Source organism: Cynocephalus volans, chromosome 6 (assembly GCF_027409185.1).
Source record: "Cynocephalus volans isolate mCynVol1 chromosome 6, mCynVol1.pri, whole genome shotgun sequence".
Lineage (NCBI taxonomy): Eukaryota > Metazoa > Chordata > Mammalia > Dermoptera > Cynocephalidae > Cynocephalus > Cynocephalus volans.
Window position 1 is genome coordinate 111,727,851 of NC_084465.1, and position 19,597 is coordinate 111,747,447.

The following is a 19,597-nucleotide window of genomic DNA, read 5'->3' on the forward strand; positions in this document are numbered from 1 at the left end:
TACTCAGTTTCTCTGTTGGAGACTTTCTTTTCTCATCTGTGGAATAGCCGCCATTCATCCTACTCTGCGCGGAGCCGTCAGACGTGTTGCTTGGCCTCAGGAGCTGACAGTATAACGGAGCAAACACTCAGTAGAGGAAAGACCAAAGAAGGCACTCGGACGAGGGACCCCCCTGGGGACTCGGAGAAAGCTTCAGAAAGGAAGTCTTAAATTGGGTCTTGAAGGATGAATAGGAGCTCCCCATGCAAGAGGGAGTGGCGTATGCCGAGGTTGACAGGCCTGTGGGGCTCTAGTGGCTGGAGTAGTGTCAACTTAACTAAACAGATTCTCCAAATATATTGAGTTTATTCGGGAGTGCGCGAGGGATTTGCAGATCCGGGCTTTGCAGGCTATGGGGACCATAGGCATATCCAAAAAGGTTGAGGCAAGGGAAAGCTTTTAAAGGCAAAAAAGAAGAGTACATGTGATTTGTTTTGAAACAAGGAGAACATTAGTTACAGGGGCTTATCGCAGGAGTTGATAGCAGTTCACTAGTGGGCTAGGCAAGTGTTCTCGTGCATCCGGCTAGCTGTCCTTGTAACTAATGTAGTAAGCTCAGCTTAGAAAGTCTTTGGCAAAAGTTCTGGTTACAGGCATATGTGCCTAAGAGCCCTTCCGAGAATTTTGTCATAGGTATGCCCTCCCTTCTGAGCCTCCCGGTTATATTTATTTTTGTTAGAGTTTGACACAAGTGACACTATTTTGATTCTGACAACTATCACAGTAGCTAGGGAGTGACTCCCGCGGGTGACAGGTGTGCATGAAGAACTGGAGCAAGTTGTGATGCTGATGGTGGGATTATTGGGGGACGAAGGATCTCTCTTGCCTCTCAAAAAGGGAGACAATTTTCTGATCTTTCTCTGAATGTTGTGAAGTATCTTATTGAATGAATGAGTGAGTGAGCAAATGAAAGAATGTACAGCTTTAGATCTTAGAAGTCAGGTACAACTTTCCGGTTTTATACTGTTTACTCCGTATTCCTTCAGTTGTCTACTTAAGAGCCCACTTTTTTGACACTAAATCAGCATTAGATACGTCTGAGCTTTTCCATGCCTTGAGGTTTTTTTTGGCCTAGTCATGCTGGCTTGACCAAAAGACTAAGCATTGTTTTGAGACTCAGTAAGGCTAAAGGACTGAAAACAAGAGAAACGTTTGGTTTCAATGAATTTGTCTGGAATTTGTAATCAGAACATCCAGGACGATGCTGTCTTAATCTCTGCATCCCAGTATCTTTGGTATTTTTATTTTAAGTCACACAGAGAGAGGTGTCATAAATCTTAGTGTCTAGGGTCTCTGTAGTTCCTTATCTGGCTATGCTCTAAACATTTCTCGGTGTGGTAGCTCATGGTCATCTTTCCGTTTCCCCACTAGACTCCTTAAAAGTTAAAAGGACTGAGTTTTGTCCATCATTGTATCCCCGGTGCCTAGAACAATGATTGAAGGTTCTCCATAATGTTTATAATGAATGAGGAAACTGAGGAGGACCACAGAGGAGAATGTGTTTCTGTCATTAAGTTTACATTTATCAAGTCCTTATTCTGTATCGGACACTAGGATAAGTGCTTAACATGCAACATCTCATTTAATCCTCATAACCCCATTTTTCAAATGAGGAAACAGAGGCAGAGAGATTAAGCAGTTTACTTAAAGTCATACAGCCCACCGGAGAGCTACTCATTATTGTCAGCTGGACCCCAAATCTAGATCCTAGGCTGAGGATTCTGGGTTGCAAGACTCCCCAAGTCCCACTTCATTGTCATGAGTCATCCCAAAATGCCTCTTTTTACCCACACTTTTTGATATCCCTGATATATTTTGGCCTGGCCTCAGATCTGACGTCCTGTAATACTCTAGATCACATTTCCTATTCAATCTTGTGGTGACAGCACACTTGAAAATACCCGCCTTTGGAGTTGGAATTTCTCCATCATTTTAAGCGTTTTGGGTGAGGGAAGAGTAATATTGTGACTGTTGGAGAAAAAGCTGTGTGGTCAGATCAGATTATGTAGTTAGTAACTGAAAAATGAATTGAGAATTAAAATTGTTGGCAAAAAGCATTTAGTGGATTTTGGTGTTTTTCCAGTATAAAGAGATTAATTTAGTAAATCAATGGAATTTCTACGTATTTGTATTATCGGAGTTAAATGATTTAAAAATACAGAGTTGTCAACCATTAATGTGCATATAAATCACTTTGGGATTTGTTACAGTGCACATTGATTCTGTAGGTCTGGGGAGTTTCAACACTGCCCAACTGATACCATTGCTAATGATCTGTGGACCACACTTTGAGTAGCCAAGGGCTAGACCCAGCCAAGAGTGGAGGTGTGAAATGATGGTCTTTTTTCCTGTAGCAGCTGCCAGGGAGCCAGAGGAGCCCCTTGCATTGCTGGGGGTTGAGGTTATGGGGAATTTTTACCAGCTACGTCTGCTATAGTAGCAGGAAAAAGAAAAGTAAAGATTTTTGAGAAAATGCCCACTAGAGGTCACTGTTGGCCTTACCAAAGACCTAGGAATTGAATAGGATGCTTTAATATCTTAAACTACAGGAATGCTAAGGATCAGAGAGCACATTTGAGGAAATAATGGAAGAAGTGATAGAAAATCAAAATGTAGTGATTTGCCACAGGCTTTCAGAAAGGGAAAACGTTTTCTTTCCCTTTTTTTAAAAAGATTTATTTTTAGAAGCAGTATTTTTTTCCAAGAAATCCTTCTCACAACTTTTCTTCTTTTTTTTAAATAAAATTATTCCCAAGCTTGATCCTTTTAAGAAAAGTAGACAATTTTTGAAGTTTTCAAGATGACCTATAGATAATCTATAGAACTATTGAATCCATCTCTGTGAGGCTTCCTGAAAGTTCTTTTGGCTGCTTTGCTCAGCCTTTTGTCTCACACCAAGAATTCACAAATACACTGAGAGAGAAGGCTGGGCAAGGAGAGTTGGATTCACCTCAGTGAGTCTCCCTTGGTCCTGGTGTCTGGCCTTACAAGTCCAGTGTGGTTTGGTAGTTCTTTATACCTTCAAAGAGATTTAAAAAAAAATTTTTTTTTTAAATTTAGTGTTTCTTGTTCTTGTTAGGAATATTGTTCTAATATCGTCTAAACCACCCCATCATCCAGAAGTCACAGCAAAAGTGTTTAGTTGTTTTAAGCACCCCCATCAACTAAGTGGTTTCTGTTTTTTATGTTTACCAGGCATTCCAGGAATAGGAACTACAAAGCTGAATTTGCATCATGCCGATTGGAGGCTGTACCATTGGAGTTTGGGGACTATCACCCACTGAAACCTATAACTGTAAGTTTTGTCAAGGATCTCTCTAAATGATATTCTTATCCCTGAGTCTTTTCTGTTTTGCCAGTGGTAGCTACATTTGCATATTTAAATCGATCATTTCTTCTCTGCCCCCCTTTTTTTGTGATGTTGACCTTGCCTGCCACCATTTTTATTCCCCTTTCTTCTCTTAGTGAGATTGTCATGGGAATGGGATGACCTTGTTCCTGATTTGGATGTGTCAACTAAATATATCTTGCTTCCTGAGTTTCCTATTTGAAATATAAAGAATCACTCTAATTACCAGTGTAGGGTGCTGTTCTGAATAGCATTTTAGTTCACCTTTGAGTTTATTTAAAGAACAATGAAAGCAGGCAAGAGACATAGATGGCCCCTCTCGGCTGAGTTAGTACTCTTTTATTAGCAAGTAATAGAAATTACGAGGAGATGTGATTGACATCTGGACACAGAGGACGTAAAGTTCCTTAATGGCAGAGGACCTGAGAATGCATGGAGATGATTACATAATACAGAAGATCACAAGACTGAAGTTTGGTCTGCTGGGGCCCCTCAAACCCCCATGTTCTTGAGTAGCTGTGGCTGACCCCACCAGTGAGTTGGTTCTATTTTCAGGAACTCATTCCCCATGTGGTGACAGACTAGCTGCAGCATCTCCAAGCTTATCCTGCTAGCTTAGCAACATCAACAGCAGGGCGATTCTCTTCTGGAGCAAGTTTCATTGGCCTGGTTGTGTTACATGTCATTTCCTGAACTGACCTTGGTGACCTAGGGTATAGAATATGCTGATTGATTGGGTTAGGTCTAATGCCTACCCTGGGAACTGGGATCAGAGTCTACCCCACCAGTCATGCAGGAACCGAGAGTGGAGGAGGGCTGCTTTCCCAAAGACAGTTTGGAGTGTTGAGCCTGGTAGGTGGAGGAATGGGTGCCACGCAGACAAAACCAACTAATGTGCACCAATGGGAGGTGCTTCTCTCCCTGCTGTACTAGAGTTCAACTCAACTCAAATGCCAATTGCCCGGAGTCAGTGTCAGACTCCACAGGTTCAAGGGCAAGGTCCTCGATAAGACTCCCATCACTGTAGATTCCAGCTGCAAATTCGGGGCCACCCGCACTTCTGACCAATTGGCTACAAATCCAGGTTTCCCATGACACACTCTCAGGTTTGATAATTTACTGGAATGACTCACAGAACTCAGAAGAGTGCTGTACTTATGACTGCAATTTTATTATAAAGTGTACAGTGCAGGACCAGGCAAATGAAGAGACGCACAGGCGAGGTTGGGAGGAAACGCAGCGCTTTCAGAATCACCCACGTCACCTGGGAAGCTCCACTGGGGAGCTTACACAGGCGTGACTGACTGATTCTTTGCCATGTTATTGAACTTGATTTCTGCTCCCCAGAAGGCAGGCTGATATCACCTGGCTCAAAACCTCAACCCTCTAATCACATGGTTGGTCTTTCTGGTGACCAGCCCCTGTGCTGAGTCATCTTTTTGGCATAAACTCAGGTGTGATCTAAGGGGCTCATGAATAACAAAGACACTCTAATTACTCATGAAATTCCAAGGATTTAGAGTCTTCTTTCTGGGAACCAGGGACAAAGGCCAGTCTATTTCTTTAATTATACAACAGTCTCTCCCCTTTATTCCTTACGTCCTATCCTTTTCCCTTTCTCTTTGAAGGTTAGTTTTCTCTCCTTCCCTGTGGATACATGTCCACAGTGGCCATCATCCCCTGGCCCCTGAGTTGTCATAACTTCTTCATTTAAAAAACAGTGGGGCCTAACTATCCCTTTTAGATGTCGATCCTAAATTTTCTGCAGAGACCGATTCTGCTTGGATCCACTCACCTGAAGGTTGTATCTGGTGCAGTCGTCTGCAGTCGGGGAGGGATGGGAACCAGTGGAACAGAAACATGGCTTCAGGCCCCACCATCCCCACCGCCCTCCACACATACACCAAGAGGTGTTGGGAGTTCTCCAGAAAGGAAAGAGTTGGGTATTCAGTCCTTCTCAGTGACTGTGCAAGCCATCCAGACTGTCTTCAGCATGCAAATTTGACCTTCACCTAGGTCATTGCTGCCAGGTGAGTCACCTGATGATCCTGTTAAAATGCAAATTCTGATGCAGTAAGTAGGCCTGGGGTGGAGCCTGAGGTTTTCTCTCTTCTATGAGCCTCCTGGTGATGTGGATGCTGCTTGTCTGGGGACCACACATTGAGTATTAGGCCCTACAGGAATGCAGTCATATCACTGGAAAGGAAAACTTCTGTATTCTCAACACTTCTGTCACCAAATGTGTGGCATTTTCCCTCACAATAAAGAATTCACCAACGACTCCAATCAGGTATCCTTCAATTAGTTTCTGATACTGTTAGAGATAGGAAAAGCCAAAGCATTGTTCCTCTGTACTCACAGCCAACACAGAACAGTTCTGTGACCCCAGATGTGTGGGGTGTTTTCCCTACACACCAAGCAAGCAGTTCTCCAGCAGACACCAGCTGGGTGTCCTCCAATTCAGTTCAATCCTGACAGTACCTATCTGGAGATAGTGTCAGATTCCACAGGTTGAGAGCCCAGTCCCACAAGACCATCCCCACTTCAGATGCTAATCGCAGGTCCAGATTGTCACCTACAGTTCAGACCAACTGGCTATAAATTGGGGTTCTCATGACCCCCTCTTCAGGTTTGATCAATTTGCTAGAGTGGCTCACAGAGCTTGGGAACACCTTACTTTCATTTACTGGTTTTTTATAAAGTGTATTACAAAGAATATGCATGGCTCTGCACCCTGTCCTTTTAGGTTTTTATGAAGGTTATATTATGTTACACTTTTCTCTGTGTAACTGAGACAAAAAAAAGAAAGAATCACTCAAAGTACCAAGAATGAGGCCTGGAGGGACTGCAGCCCATCAGGGGAGCAGCAGCTGCGATTCAAAATCAGCCTTTCTTTTTATTGACAAGACAAGGAAGTTTCATAAGAAAAATCAGTTGATTCAATCGTCAAAGAAGGACATAAAAACAGCCAGTGTTATAGAACTAAATTATGGCTAAGTATAGCTTTAAACAACTGAAACTAGTAACAGCAGTAAAATTAACAATGTGACATTCCAGAATGCAATTTGTAAAAGGCTAAGTCCATACACCAAACAGCTTGTCCTTAGCAAACATTTTCTTTTCCACATATTTCCCTACAGTGATTTCCTTAGCACGTTTAAACAGCATTCAAGCAGTTTCCTTAGCATATCTTAAGAACAATCAGTAGGTTAGATAGTCAATAGTCCTTCGAGCTGGAATCAAACCAGCGACCTAAAACAGTCAAAGTACACAGTCCCATTCCTAAACAGTGATTAGAATTGATTAGATGGCTTTTGCCAAACTTATCTGTGGATTATTGTCCCCTGCTCGAGGGCTATAGCGCCATGCATGCATTTACCTAAAAATCCTATTCTAAGATCAAAGGAGAAACAAGATTTCTAACCCCTCAACACCATTACGTAGGCACAATGAGGTCATTGGCCATTGGTGATTGAATTCAAGACTTTGGCTCCACTCCCCTCCCTGAAGGTTGAAGGGTGTGGCTGAACGTCCCTACCTTCTAATTATACTTTGGTCTTTCTCCCCCATCCTGATACTGTCTAGGGTCACGAGTTATCTCATTAGCATAGAAAAGGCACTGTCACTTCAGAGATTGCAAGGGTTTTAGGAGCTGTACATCAGGAACAGACAAGACCAAATACAATCATGAGTCACTTACAGGGATACATTCTGAGAAATGTGAGGTTAGGTGATTGTGTTGTTGTGTGGACATCATAGACTGCACTTACACAAACCTAGATGTATAACCTACTACACACCTAAGCTATGTGGTATAGCCTATGGCTTCTAGGCTACACACCTGTACAGCATGTTTCTGTACTGAATACCGTAAGCAGTTGTAACACAGTGGTATTTGTATATCTAAACATAGGAAAGATACAGTAAAAATATGGTACTAAAATTTTAGGGGACCACCATCGTATTTGTGACTAACTGAAACTTCATCATTGACTGAAACTTTATGCAACATGTGACTATGTATTTCACAATATCACAGATACTAACTACTTGGAGTTAGTGCAGACCCCACAGGTTAAGGGCTCAGTCTCACAAGACTGCTCCCACTTCAGATGCCAATCACAAGTAGTGGATCCCCAGGTTACCCACAACTTCCATCCAACTTGGCTACAAATTGGGGCTTTCTCAGTTTGACATTTGCTATAACACCTCATAGAACTCAGGGAAACGTTTACTTATATTTACCAGTTTCTTATAAGGGATGTTACCAAGGATACAGATGAGCAGCCAGATGAAGAGGTACATAGAGTGAGGTCTGGGGGTGGGACACAGAGCTTTCATGTCTTCTCCAGGTGTGCCAGCACCTTGATGTGTACTTGTTCACCAACCCAGAAGCTCTCCCACCCTGTCTTTTAGGGATTTTTAAGGAGTCTTCCTCACATAGGCATGGTCGATTATTAACCCTCTCGCTTTCCTGAATGGTGGGCAGTGAAGTCAAATGTTCCCAGCTTCTAATCATGGCTGGTCTTTTTGGTGACCAGCCCCCATTCTGAAGCTATCCTGGGGCCCATCAGGAGTTGCCTCATCATAACAGAAGACGTTCCTGTCATTAGAAGGAAATTCTAAGGGATTTAGGGGCTCTGTGTCAGGAACCAGAGTCAAAGACCAAATATTAGAACAAAAGATGCTCTTAGCAAGCCTGTCATTCAGGAAATCACAAGGGTTTTAGGAGTTCTGTGTCAAATATGTATTTCTTATTATGTTATAATCACCTAAATCATAATAGCCCCATTCCTTCCTTCTGTTGAAAGATAGGCACATTAAAATTTTATGTGCTCAAATAAACAAGTTTATTTGAGCTTTCAGCAATTCGTGAGTTGGGCAGCACCAGACCACAAGCAGTTCAGGGATCCAACAAAGGGCTATGAGGGGAAAACATAAGGTGTCCTCTGAAGCAAGACAAAGAAAATATTTGATTGGTTAAAGTGGAAATTCCCTACTTAGAGGTTAGTTGGTGGTTTCTGATTCATTGAGCTTTCATTTAACGCTTTACCTTGAGTTGGGTTTTGGTTTGCTTACATGGGAACCCAAGGTACTGGAGTCATCTTGGTCCAATGGCCTCTCAGTTAATTTTTTTTAACACTTCCTAACCGCACTTCCTACCTTCCCTTTCTTGACAGCTGTGATTCCGAGGCATGCCAATTTTTCACAAAACATAAGCATCCTGGCAGATTGATAAATCTCTGCTACAAATGAACATCTATTCAGCTATCAGAATGACAGAGAAGAACCCATGTGAGTGTGTTTCACTGGGGAAAGTCATAGGACACCTGCATTTAACCTCCACAAATTTTCTCTGCAGGTCACAGAGACAAAGACAAAGAGGGTGAGCCGGAAGGGAAGCACTTCTTCCACATCCTCCTCCTCCTCCAGCTCCATGGTGGACCCACTGAGCAGCGTCCTCGATGGGACTGACCCCCTGTCCATGTTTGCTGCCACTGCAGACCCGGCAACCATGGCAGCTTCCTTGGTAACATTTCCCAGCTGCATTGTCCAGCTGGGGGGTCGGTTTTGCAGGTGCAGGGGTGGGTGCTTTTCTGCTCCTTGTTGTTTGTAAGTTGCACAGGGATTGCAGGGGTGCATTCTGTTGGTAGCAATTCAAATCATCCAGTCGTCCCCAAGGTACCACTTAAAGAGGAGGACATTGCCGGTAAGAGGTGGGTGTAGATATGGGAAGTCTTTTTCTTTCTTTGAAAACATCTTAAAATTTATTCTTTATTTCACTTTCATTCTTTTTGTAATTCTTTTTTACAAAATGACATGAATAATTTGCGATTTTTTTTTTTTTTTTTTTTTTTGAATGGTTGCCCAGTACAGGAATCTGAACCCTTGACCATGATGTTATCAGCACTGGGCTCTAACAAAGTGTATTAGTCCGTTTCTGTTGCTTATAACAAAATACACAGAACTGGGTAATTTTTAAAGAAAATGAAATTTATTTCTTACAGTTTCTGAGGCTGGGAAATCCAAAGTCCAGGGAACACATCTGGTGAGAGCCTTGGTGGTGGTGACAGTGATGGCAGAATATCACATTGTGAAATGGTGGAGCAGAGAGACTGACAGACTCTTGTCTCTCTTCTTTTAAAGCCTTCAGAACCATGCCCCTGACTACCATTTTTAATCTGTTCACTGTGGCACGGTCCTACAATCTAATCACCTCTTCAAGGCCCTACCTTTCAGTTACCATGATAGGATTTCCCACCCTCTTCATAGTCGCAGTGGGGGCCATGTTTCTAAGACATGAAACTTGGGGGAAACAATTCAAGCTTCATTGAGTTTTGGGGGGACATAATTCAATCCACTATACCAAGTGAGCTAGCCTAATTCTCTAATTTTTGATGTAATAGTCAAACACTACAGCTGAAGTCCTTGTATTAGTCCGTTTTGTGTTGCTTATAACAAAATATGTGGAACTGGGTAATTTGTAAGAAAGCAAAATTTATTGCTTACAGTTTCTGAGGCTGAGAAGTCCAAAGTCCATCTGGTGGTGGCAACAGTGACCCAGGGGTCTCCCACTGCAAGATGGTGGAAGCAGAGAGAGCAGAAAGAGAGACAGACTCTCCCCTTCCTTTAAAGCCCTCAGAACCACGCCCCTGACCACCATTTTTAATCCATTCACTATTGTATAATCTTACAATCCAATCACCTCTTCAAGGCTCCACCTTTCAATTATCATAATAGGATTTCTCACCCTCTTAACAGTCACAGTGGGGGCTAAGTTTCTAATACATAAAACTTGGGGGTCAGGATTCAAGCTTCAGGGAGTTTTGGGGGAAAATAATTCAATACATTACAGTCCTGTAGACCAATCCCCTTTGTTTCATTCTCCACCCTGGAAGTTATGGTGTTATCAATGTAATGAATATTCTTCTTTAGCCTTTTCTTTGTATTTTCATAAATAATTATAACAGCAGTTTCTGAGCATTCCCATACATACTCATATATAAATAATAACAACAGTAATAATAATTGTGTCAGCTTACAGCACAGCAGGCATTTTCTAAGTGCATTTCGTGTTTAGTTACAGACTGCCCTTTGAGAGGCATTGTATAGAGGCTGTCGTGGAGGGTTGGAAATGTTAAGTCACATCCAGGCTGGGGTTCAAACCCGGCCAGTCTGATTCAGAATCCATTCTTTCAGCTCTCATCCTGTGCTGCATTCCATACATTTATTTACCATTTTTACATAAATTGAACCGTTTCTCTGCAACTTTTTTTTTTTTTTTTTTTTGGCTTGATAATAAGTCTTGGAGAACTTCTTATTAGTATGTTTAGAACAACCTTGTTATTTTGAGCAGTTGCTTGGTAGTCTCAGCACCTGCTCTAACAAAGTGAGCTAAGTGGCTGGCCTTCTATTCTAAAGAATAAGTGTGACATGTTTTAATTCGCCTTTCCTCTACTGCTGTACACATAGATGATTTCTGGTTTTTGCTGGTATAAACAGTGGGGTAGGTACCATGTTCCTTGAACACGCACACATCTTGGTGTGTGTGTGCAAGGATCTCTGCAGGATAGATTCCTAGAAGTTTGTTACTGGGTTAAGGCAACACGTATTTAAGGTTTTGATGGCACCAAATTGTTCTCCAAAAGGGCTTTACCAGTCTATATTCCCACCACACATTTTCCTGTGTCCCTGCCAACCTAGATATTATCAATCATTTTAACTCTCTGCCTTTCTGATACTTGAAAATGGTCTCATTCAGTATGCCTTTCCTTGATTCTTAATGAGTTCGAGCATTTTTTGATATGTTTATTGGCCATTTGTGATGAAATGACCTGAAATTTTTTTAATCATAGTAAACCTTTATTTATTTATTTTTTTCTGGCAGCTGGCTGATATGGGGAACTCAGCCCTTGACGTTGGCATTGTTACAAGGCTGAGCTCTAACCAGTTGAGCTAACAGCCAGCCCCCATAGTAAACCTTTAGACAGATCTATTTTATTTCACAGTGAGGGACTATCTGCCTTCTGCTTATACTTTTTTTTTTTTTTGAAGATTAAAATGATATTGCTGCTGAAGAGATTTTCTTGCCTTTCCTTAGGATAGCTCCAGAAAGAAACGTGATAGAGATGATAACTCCTTCGTGGGATCGGATTTTGAGCCTTGGGCCAACAAACGGGGTGAAATCCTTGCCCGGTACACGACTACAGAAAAGCTCTCTATCGTGAGTACCAGGAGACTTTCTCACAGGCTCTCTATAAGTTTCTCTATCTATGTCAATGGTAGATGAGAGAAAATGTGCTGATTGGGTTTTAAAAAAAAGAGGTATTAAGAATTAGAGATGTGGCACAGTTCGGAGGAAGCATTGGAACAACAGAGTCTTATCTTTGGGGGAGATTTGAGCTATGAAGTGAGGAGAGCGCCATGCTGGAGAAGGACAGTGTTGCCCAGTAAGTCCTGGTTTTCTCCCAGAGCTGAAGGTTCACTATTTCTTTGGGTGGCCACTAGGTGAAGTCATTGGCTTATGCCTGAGGACAGGTATGAAGTGAGAGGTTTACCCTCTACTTGGCAAGTTTCTCCCATAAGGAAAGGTTTGGGAGAGCTGAGACCAACCAAGGGAAAGCAGGTTATTTAGGATTAGGTTCAGTTGCTTATAACGAGAGTCCTCCCTAATGACATAAACAAGAGTGATGCATCTCTCTCCTTATACCAGGAAGAAGTCTGGAGGTGGGTAGTGCAGGGCTGGTACAGTAGCTCCAAGGCCATCAGGGTGTCGGCTCTTTCTGTCTTGCTGCTCTGCCACGTTTAGTGTCATCTCATGTCCAAGTTGGTAGACAGAAGGAAGAAAGGGAAAGAAAGACGTATCCCCTCCCATTTAAGGAGACTTTCTGGAGTCCACCTCAACACTTCCAGTTGCATTTGTCTTGAAAGTAGTCGGAGGCTGCACGTAGATGCAGGGGAAGTTGTGAAATGTAACAGTGCCCATGTAAAAATCGGGGCTGTGACTAGGCGGGAGGGGATGACCTGAGTGGGCCACTAAGGCTTTGCCACACACCTCTCCTCTCCCTCTTTATCCCAGGGCCTGTACTCGTTAAGCAGAATGAGAGACCGAATTGGTGGACTATTTAAATCTTTTCTTACTGTTTTCTGAATGCATAGACTTAATTTAGAGCAGTGATTCTCAGCCAGGAGTAATTTTATCCCCCAGGAGTCATTTGGCAATGTCTGGAGACATTTTTGGTTGTCACAACTCTGGTGGTGCTACTGGCATCTAGTGGGTGGAGGCCGGAGATGCTGTTCAACACCCTACAGTGCACAGAACCATCCCCCACGAAAGTGAGTTACCTGGCCCCAAATGGCAGTAGTGTGGAGGGTGAGAAGCCCTGATTTAGGGTAAGTTAAAAATAGTTCGATTGTATGACTCCGCTGTTGTATCAAGAATTTTAGTATTTGTTGGCTCACTTTGAGAGCCTTAGATTGAGTAGAAATTTGAATCTCCAGTGGTTTTTAGTGACCCATATTTTCCTTCTTTGAATATATATTTGTCTTTCATTTGGATAAGTAGATGTCTTTGTTGGAAAATGATGGCTATATTGCCTTAGATTTTAGAAATATTAATGAATTTTATATCTTTGCAGAATCTGTTTATGGGATCTGAAAAAGGTAAGATGAATTTTTTATTGTTGTTTTGATGAGAAAATTCTGCCATTACCTTTAGTTTAATCTTACAAAGGAAAAGGAAAGCTTGTGTTTTGCAATCCTGATGTTTAATTCAGTTGAAGCTGTTATTTTTTAGATTTGTATAGTCATAGACTGAAAATACATATTTTTGTTTTCTCTTTATTGTGTTTTTGTTTTGGCAGCTGGCCAGTATGGGGATACTAACCCTTAACCTTGGTGTTAAAACTCTATGCTGTAACCAACTGAGCTAACTGGCCAGCTCCTTAAAATACATATTTAGAGGATGAATTAAAAAAAGACCAAAGAAGAGGGCTGGCCAGTTAGCTCAGTTGTATAGAGCACAGCCTTTGTAACATGGAGATCAAGGGTTCAGATCCCCTTACCACCCAGCTGCAAAAAAAAGGCCAAAGAGGTTACTAGGAGTAAAACAAAAGCTCACTGTTTGATTTTAGAGTTACAAAGGTGTAGTCTCCCCCTCATAGTGCTTCCTCCTCGTGCTGGGGAATTGCTTTAGAGGTCCTTTCCTTTGCCTTAAGTCTTTGTCATTGTGAAAATGCAGATATGCTGGGGAGGGGGTCAGCACACTGTGTCATACCCACCACTGGTCCTTGAACACAGCAGTTTTCAATTTCCTCTGCCAGGACACACAGTCTGAAGCTCTGGACCTGGGTGTCTCCATCTGCTGTGCAGCAGGATTACCTGAGGAACTTTGATGTAAATACAGATCACTGGTCCCGACTTGTTGCATTAATTTTATAGGATGGGACCCTGAAATTCCTTTTTTTGAAGCTCCCAGGTGATTCTGGAGCAACTGACCTAGGTCACATACTGCTGGGGTGCAGATCGCTGGCAGGGCAGCTGCAGCTCTCCCCTATTTCCTGCAGGTTGAGACTGTATATTAGAAATCAAGAGGGTGGGAGCATCTTTGTCATGGTTATGACTTTGACCCCAGGCCATAAAAGGTAAATCATACCATCGCATATCCACATATCACTTTGGAAAGACTAAGTAGATTGACAATACCAAGTGCTGGTGAGAATGTAGAGCAGTAGGAACTCTCATACAATGCTGGTGGGAATGTAAAATGACACAACCACTTTGTGGGACGCTTTTGCTTTGTTTGTTAAATTTGAAGATGAGTGCTGTGGTCTGAATGTTTGTGTTCCCCCCAAATTCATATGTTGAAATCATAACCCCCAAAGTGATGATATTGGGAGATGAGCCCTTTTGGGAAGTGATTAGGTCATGAGGGTGGTATCCTCATGAATGGGATTAGTGCCCTTATAAAATACGCCCAAGGGAGCTCATTCGCCCCTTCTAACCATGTGAGGACACAGCAAGAAGGTACCATCTGTGAACCAGAAAACAAGCCCTCACCAGACACTGAATCTGCCAGCACCTTGATCTTGGCCTCCAGAACTGTGAGAAATGAATTTCTGTTGTTTATATGCTACCCAGTTTATGGTATTTTGTTATAGTAGCCAGAACAGATTTTAGACAATGAACCAACCCTTTAATCCAGCAGTTCTGCTATTAGGGTATCCCCTAGGTCATGGGTTGGTAAACTATGTCCTGCAGGCCAAGTCTGGCCCACTGTCTATTTTTGAAAAATAAAGTTTTATTAGAACACTGTCTTACCAATTTGTTTACATATATCTGTGCCTGCTTCTGTGCTATAATAGCAGAGGTAAGTAGTTGCAGTAGAGATTGCATGACTCACAAAGCCTAAAATATTTGTGTCAGGTCCTTTACAGAAAGAGTTTTCCAACCCTGCCTTAGATTATAGATATTTCTTAACCATCTCTGTGGCTCAAGGACCAGCAACAGTGATGTTACTTGGGAGCTCATTAGAAACATGGAATCTTAGGCCCTGTCGCAGACCTACTGAGTCAGAATCTGCATTTGAACAAATCCTTAAGTGATTCTTGTACAAGTTTGAGAAGCACCGCCCTGCAAAATTCATGCATATTTGAACCAGGAGGCGTGCACAGAAGTATTCATAGCAGCATTGTTTGTAATAGCCCAAACATTGAGAGTAGAATGAAGAAGAAAATTGGGTTGTGTTCACACAATCAAAAGTACTAAACAGCAAAAAAGAGTGAACTACAGCTATATGCCACAGGCATGGATAAGTAGGTAAATGTCATGAACCAATGACTATAAATGAAAGCAGCAAGGCAATATAAGGCCTGGGTGGTGGTTATAAAGGTTTTATAATTATTTGTTAAAATGTTCATATACATACTTTTCATATGTGTTATATTTCAGAATGAAAGTGAAAGTAGAAACAAGGTACAAAAAGGCAACTTATTTGGAAACTTCATTACTGTTGTAGTTGTCAGTAATTAAATAATTGCACCATGCTGTCAGCTGATCATAGACTTAAACGTGCATCAGCACCAGAGCTGTGAAATCAGTGCCTTAAAAGAGAATAAACTTTAGTTCCTACGTGTGGGTTTGGTAGGGAGGAGCCATGTGGACCTCAGAACTAGAGCAGCAGTCCCCTTAAGATGGAGGGTTCTGGAATAGGAGGCAGTGGAAGACATCAGCCTGCTGGCCAAATCACCTTGCCCTGAGGCTGGCTTGTGACCTGGAGTCCTTTTCTTCATTGCTGTCCCCTAGTCCCTGCTGATGGCAAGAACTATGCTGACATGCTGGAAGGAGGCATAGCCCGTCCTGCTTGTAGGAAGAGAGGGCTTTGAAGCCCTGGCGTTTCCACCCCTGGGCAGACAGTGAGATGGTTGTTTTGTTAGTATAAGGGCACAACAGTTCTGCACTGTGAGGATGAGTCTGAGAGGGCCTTTTGTTTGAGGAAAACAAATGATGGATTTTTGGCATCTTTATCTGGACCGCCTTTCTTTAGGAATAAACAGATGGTACAGTGCAAAGTTTGTAAATATCGAAGGTAGTATTTAACCTTTTCAAGCCTGGCCCTGCTGTGCTCCCAGAGGCAGCTTCTAAGTGGCAAATGTTTCTGATGGAACTTTGGTGACATGAGGAAGTTGCTTTCAAAATATCAGAGTTTTCTGTAATAAAATTGTTTTCTGGCATCTTTATTCATGATGAAGTGTAGAGTGAAAGATGCCTTTCATCAGGGAGAAGAGGGGTATTGGTACAAGAGAAATGCCACCTCTGTGACATGAATCCATTCTATTTAGGCAAAGCTGGGACTGCCACATCGGCAATGTCGGAGAAGGTTCGGACCCGCTTGGAGGAGCTAGATGATTTTGAGGAGGTGAGCAAGACATTCGTTGAGTGCAGGGAGTGGAAGGTGCTTTCATTCCTCTGCCAAGTAAGAGCAATCTCAGTGGCTGCTCTTGGATGAATTCTGGAGCTGCACGTTATACTCTATCCCCCTGAGGCACTGACTCCATCCAGGGAAAGATGCCAGTTGCACATTTGGCCGTGCTCATGGGGACCTGACTTGGGCTGGTTTTCAGAAGGTGTCTTTTCTCGTTGTGATGCCTGAGGAAGCCCAGGTCATCTGGGGACAGTGTCTAACAGTAAAAACCAACTGGAGTCACTCCCCTGCAAAGCAGCCTTGTGCAGTATAAAGACCATACGTTGCAACAGAGGCTACATATGGCCGCTCTGCTGGTTGGATATGGCCCATAGGAATCATTTAATTGGCCTACATGTACTTTGAAAAAATGTGAAAAACTTGCCAAGTCTTAAAAATTGGTACATTTAATAGACAAATGCAGATTTCTGGCTTTTCCTGCACAATTCCACCTGACAGCTGTGGGCCCATATTTTTGCATTTGACCAGGTCATGCTCCATGTCGGTTAACACAGTCCTGCCTGTCCTGATTCGCTTGCACGCATTACTAGCCTGGCCCCTGGAGACAGTTGAGTTGTGTCCTCTAGAATATTATTTTGAGAAGCAGCATGGCAAGGTGGGTAAGAGGACAGACTGTGGAGCCAGACTGCTTAGGTTTGAATCCCAGCTCCACCCTTTGGTAATTCTGTGATTTTGGACGAGGTGTTTAACTGCTCCATGCCTCCGTTTACTTGTCAGTAAAATGGGAATGATAAACAGTATCTACCCAGAGGGTTGTTACAGGGATTAAATGAGTTAATGTGTATGAAGTGCTTAGAACGGCACCCAACATGCAGCCTTTGCTGTGCACGTTTAGCTGCTGTTGCCATTGTTTTCCTGAGTCTAGAGGCTGTGGCTAGACTGCTTACTAACAGGGTGGTCTTGGGACTTCACCTGTCCTGTACCTGTTCCTTCATCTAGAAAATGAGGAGGAAGGATGGTTGGATGGTTGTGTGGATTGAATGAGAGTGCTTTGAAACCACAAAAGGCCATGTCATGGCAGTTGCCACTGCCCTGTTCTGCCTCTTGCCCCTTGGTGCTGGGTCCTCCCAGCTCTGAGACCAGAGTGCTGTGTGTTCAGTAGAGTCCAGTAGTCTGATATCTTATTTCCTAAGTCAGAAATGACACATTTTGAGTTGGAGTGCTCAAGAGCCTCAGTGTGCACATCATCAGCCAACCTTGGCTGGTAGTCAGGACATTGCTGAGGGCTTTCATCAAAGCTCTTTAGTCTGTGAGTATCTGAACGTCACTGGAGCTGGCTTAAGTTGAAAATGGGGGCTGTATGGGGAGGAGACAGGAGCACTGCCCCTAACCCAAGGGCACTGGCCTGGAACCAGGAACTGAAGAGCTACCCTCTGGGCTCTGGCATGGCAGCTGTCCTCTCTCTCAGTTCTGTGTAGCTCCTTGTTGCTGATTCTCTCTCTAGTTCTCCTTCATTTTTTTTTTTTTTTTCACTTGCTCTCAACCAAAAGGCCCAGAAGCAATTCATTTTTTTTTCTGCAGACTGGCTTCCATGCTTCTCCCTGTACACAGCAATAGTTGCCTGCCCTATGGCTTCCAGGTTAATATATGTTAGTAAGGATAAGGCTAAGTTATGTTGTAGTAACATATAAATTCCCAAATCTCAGTGGCTTAATATGATATAGATTTGTTTCTTGCTCACATAACACACCAGGTACAGGTGACACCCATGGCACCCTCTTGTGATGCTGCCATATCGACATTTGGCTTCCAAGGTTGTCACAGCAGGGACTGAAGGGAGGGTAATTTTTCCCTCTGTGAATGGACACGTGTCACTGTGCTCACAGTCCATTCAGCCAAATTCATCACATGGTTCCTCCTACTGCAAAGGGGCAGGGAAGTCCCTACCTCATAGTTTAAGTGACCAGTTGGGATCAGTCCAAATTCCTTGAACCTTCTACTCTTATTTCTTTAAGAGTTCTTCACTTTGGATTCCAGGAAATGCACATATAAGAAGGTTTGGTTCCTGGTCCCTCAGGTGTGTTAGCATGACCCTCACTCCTGTGAGCTGTGTGAATAGCCTTTTAACCATAGCTGAGGATTAAGCAGCACTTTCTGTGGGCCAGAGACTGTGCCAAGTCTTAACCTACATTGTCATTTCAGCCATGGGATGATCTTGCTCTCTTCTTCTTGCCATGGGGTGTTGCTGTGGTCTTCCCTCTGTCCTGAATATTCTCTCCCTGGTTTAGTTACCACCACCCCCGTGTCTAGTTAACACCTATACTCCACTGAAAGTGTGTCTCAAGCACCACTTCCTCCAACTAGCCATTCCTGACCACCCAGTCTACAGTCCATTCCTTTGTTACCGTATTTCTTTCATTCTGAGATGAATTTTTCCCCTCAGGTTTGAATATCTCTGAAATAGAGGTGTTTCTCTCAACTGGTGCAGGTCAGTGATCAGCGTATTTTTTAGTGGCACGTGGAACAGTTGTACTTCTTTCAGTGGACACCTCAGATTCAATGAACTATATGTGTCCTCATAGAATTGTGTTTCCTCTTGGGCATTTACATCAGTTTGTGGTCATGTCCATCTCTTCCTCAGTACCTTAAGTTTCATTAGTGCAGAAATAATGTCTGTTTGCTTGAGCATCTTGAACAAAAGTGTCTTTGTCTTGGGCAGCTGGTACCATGCCTGGCACACGGTAAGGAGGTAAGTACTGCTATCCCCATTCACATATGAGGCTAGGGAGGAAAGCGGCTCACCCAGAATCCCACAGCCATTGAGTGGCTGAGCTGAGAGGTAGCTTGGGTCTGACTTGCCTCTAAGGCCAGTCTCTCAACCACTGCACTCTGCCCATCTTTTGCAGAAAATTCAAAGAACCTCTTTGATTGCAAAACAAAACTGTCAATCCTGGTGGGGAGATGAGGAGTATTTGGAGACTGAAGCTCAGCCAATACTCAGTATTCTTCATAGGAGTGGTGGTCGAACAATGTTTTTTCTTCTGTGTCTACACCGTCTACTTTCTTCCCACAGGGATCCCAAAAGGAGTTGTTGAATTTGACTCAGCAGGATTATGTGAACCGCATAGAGGAGCTCAACCAGTCGCTGAAGGATGCCTGGGCCTCGGACCAGAAAGTGAAGGCTCTGAAAATAGTAATACAGGTCAGGCTAGTGATTTCCAAACCCCCCAAAAATTTTCTATGTAAAAGTCCTTTGTTTGTAATTAGGTTTTCCAAGGCCTGCCTTC

At 43.0% G+C, this 19,597-nt stretch overlaps 1 protein-coding gene across 2 annotated transcripts in view; it reads left to right on the forward strand.

The window, feature by feature from the left end:
• The window catches only part of VPS35L (VPS35 endosomal protein sorting factor like), a 115,191-nt gene that overhangs the window by 419 nt on the left and 95,175 nt on the right, over nucleotides 1-19,597 (forward strand). For both annotated transcript variants that reach the window (XM_063099082.1, XM_063099083.1), the window contains exons 2-7: nucleotides 3,235-3,334; nucleotides 8,751-8,918; nucleotides 11,490-11,612; nucleotides 13,027-13,051; nucleotides 16,228-16,304; nucleotides 19,384-19,512. In XM_063099082.1, the coding sequence (XP_062955152.1) occupies nucleotides 3,235-3,334; nucleotides 8,751-8,918; nucleotides 11,490-11,612; nucleotides 13,027-13,051; nucleotides 16,228-16,304; nucleotides 19,384-19,512 (622 nt within the window). The remainder of the gene's footprint in view (nucleotides 1-3,234; nucleotides 3,335-8,750; nucleotides 8,919-11,489; nucleotides 11,613-13,026; nucleotides 13,052-16,227; nucleotides 16,305-19,383; nucleotides 19,513-19,597) is intronic.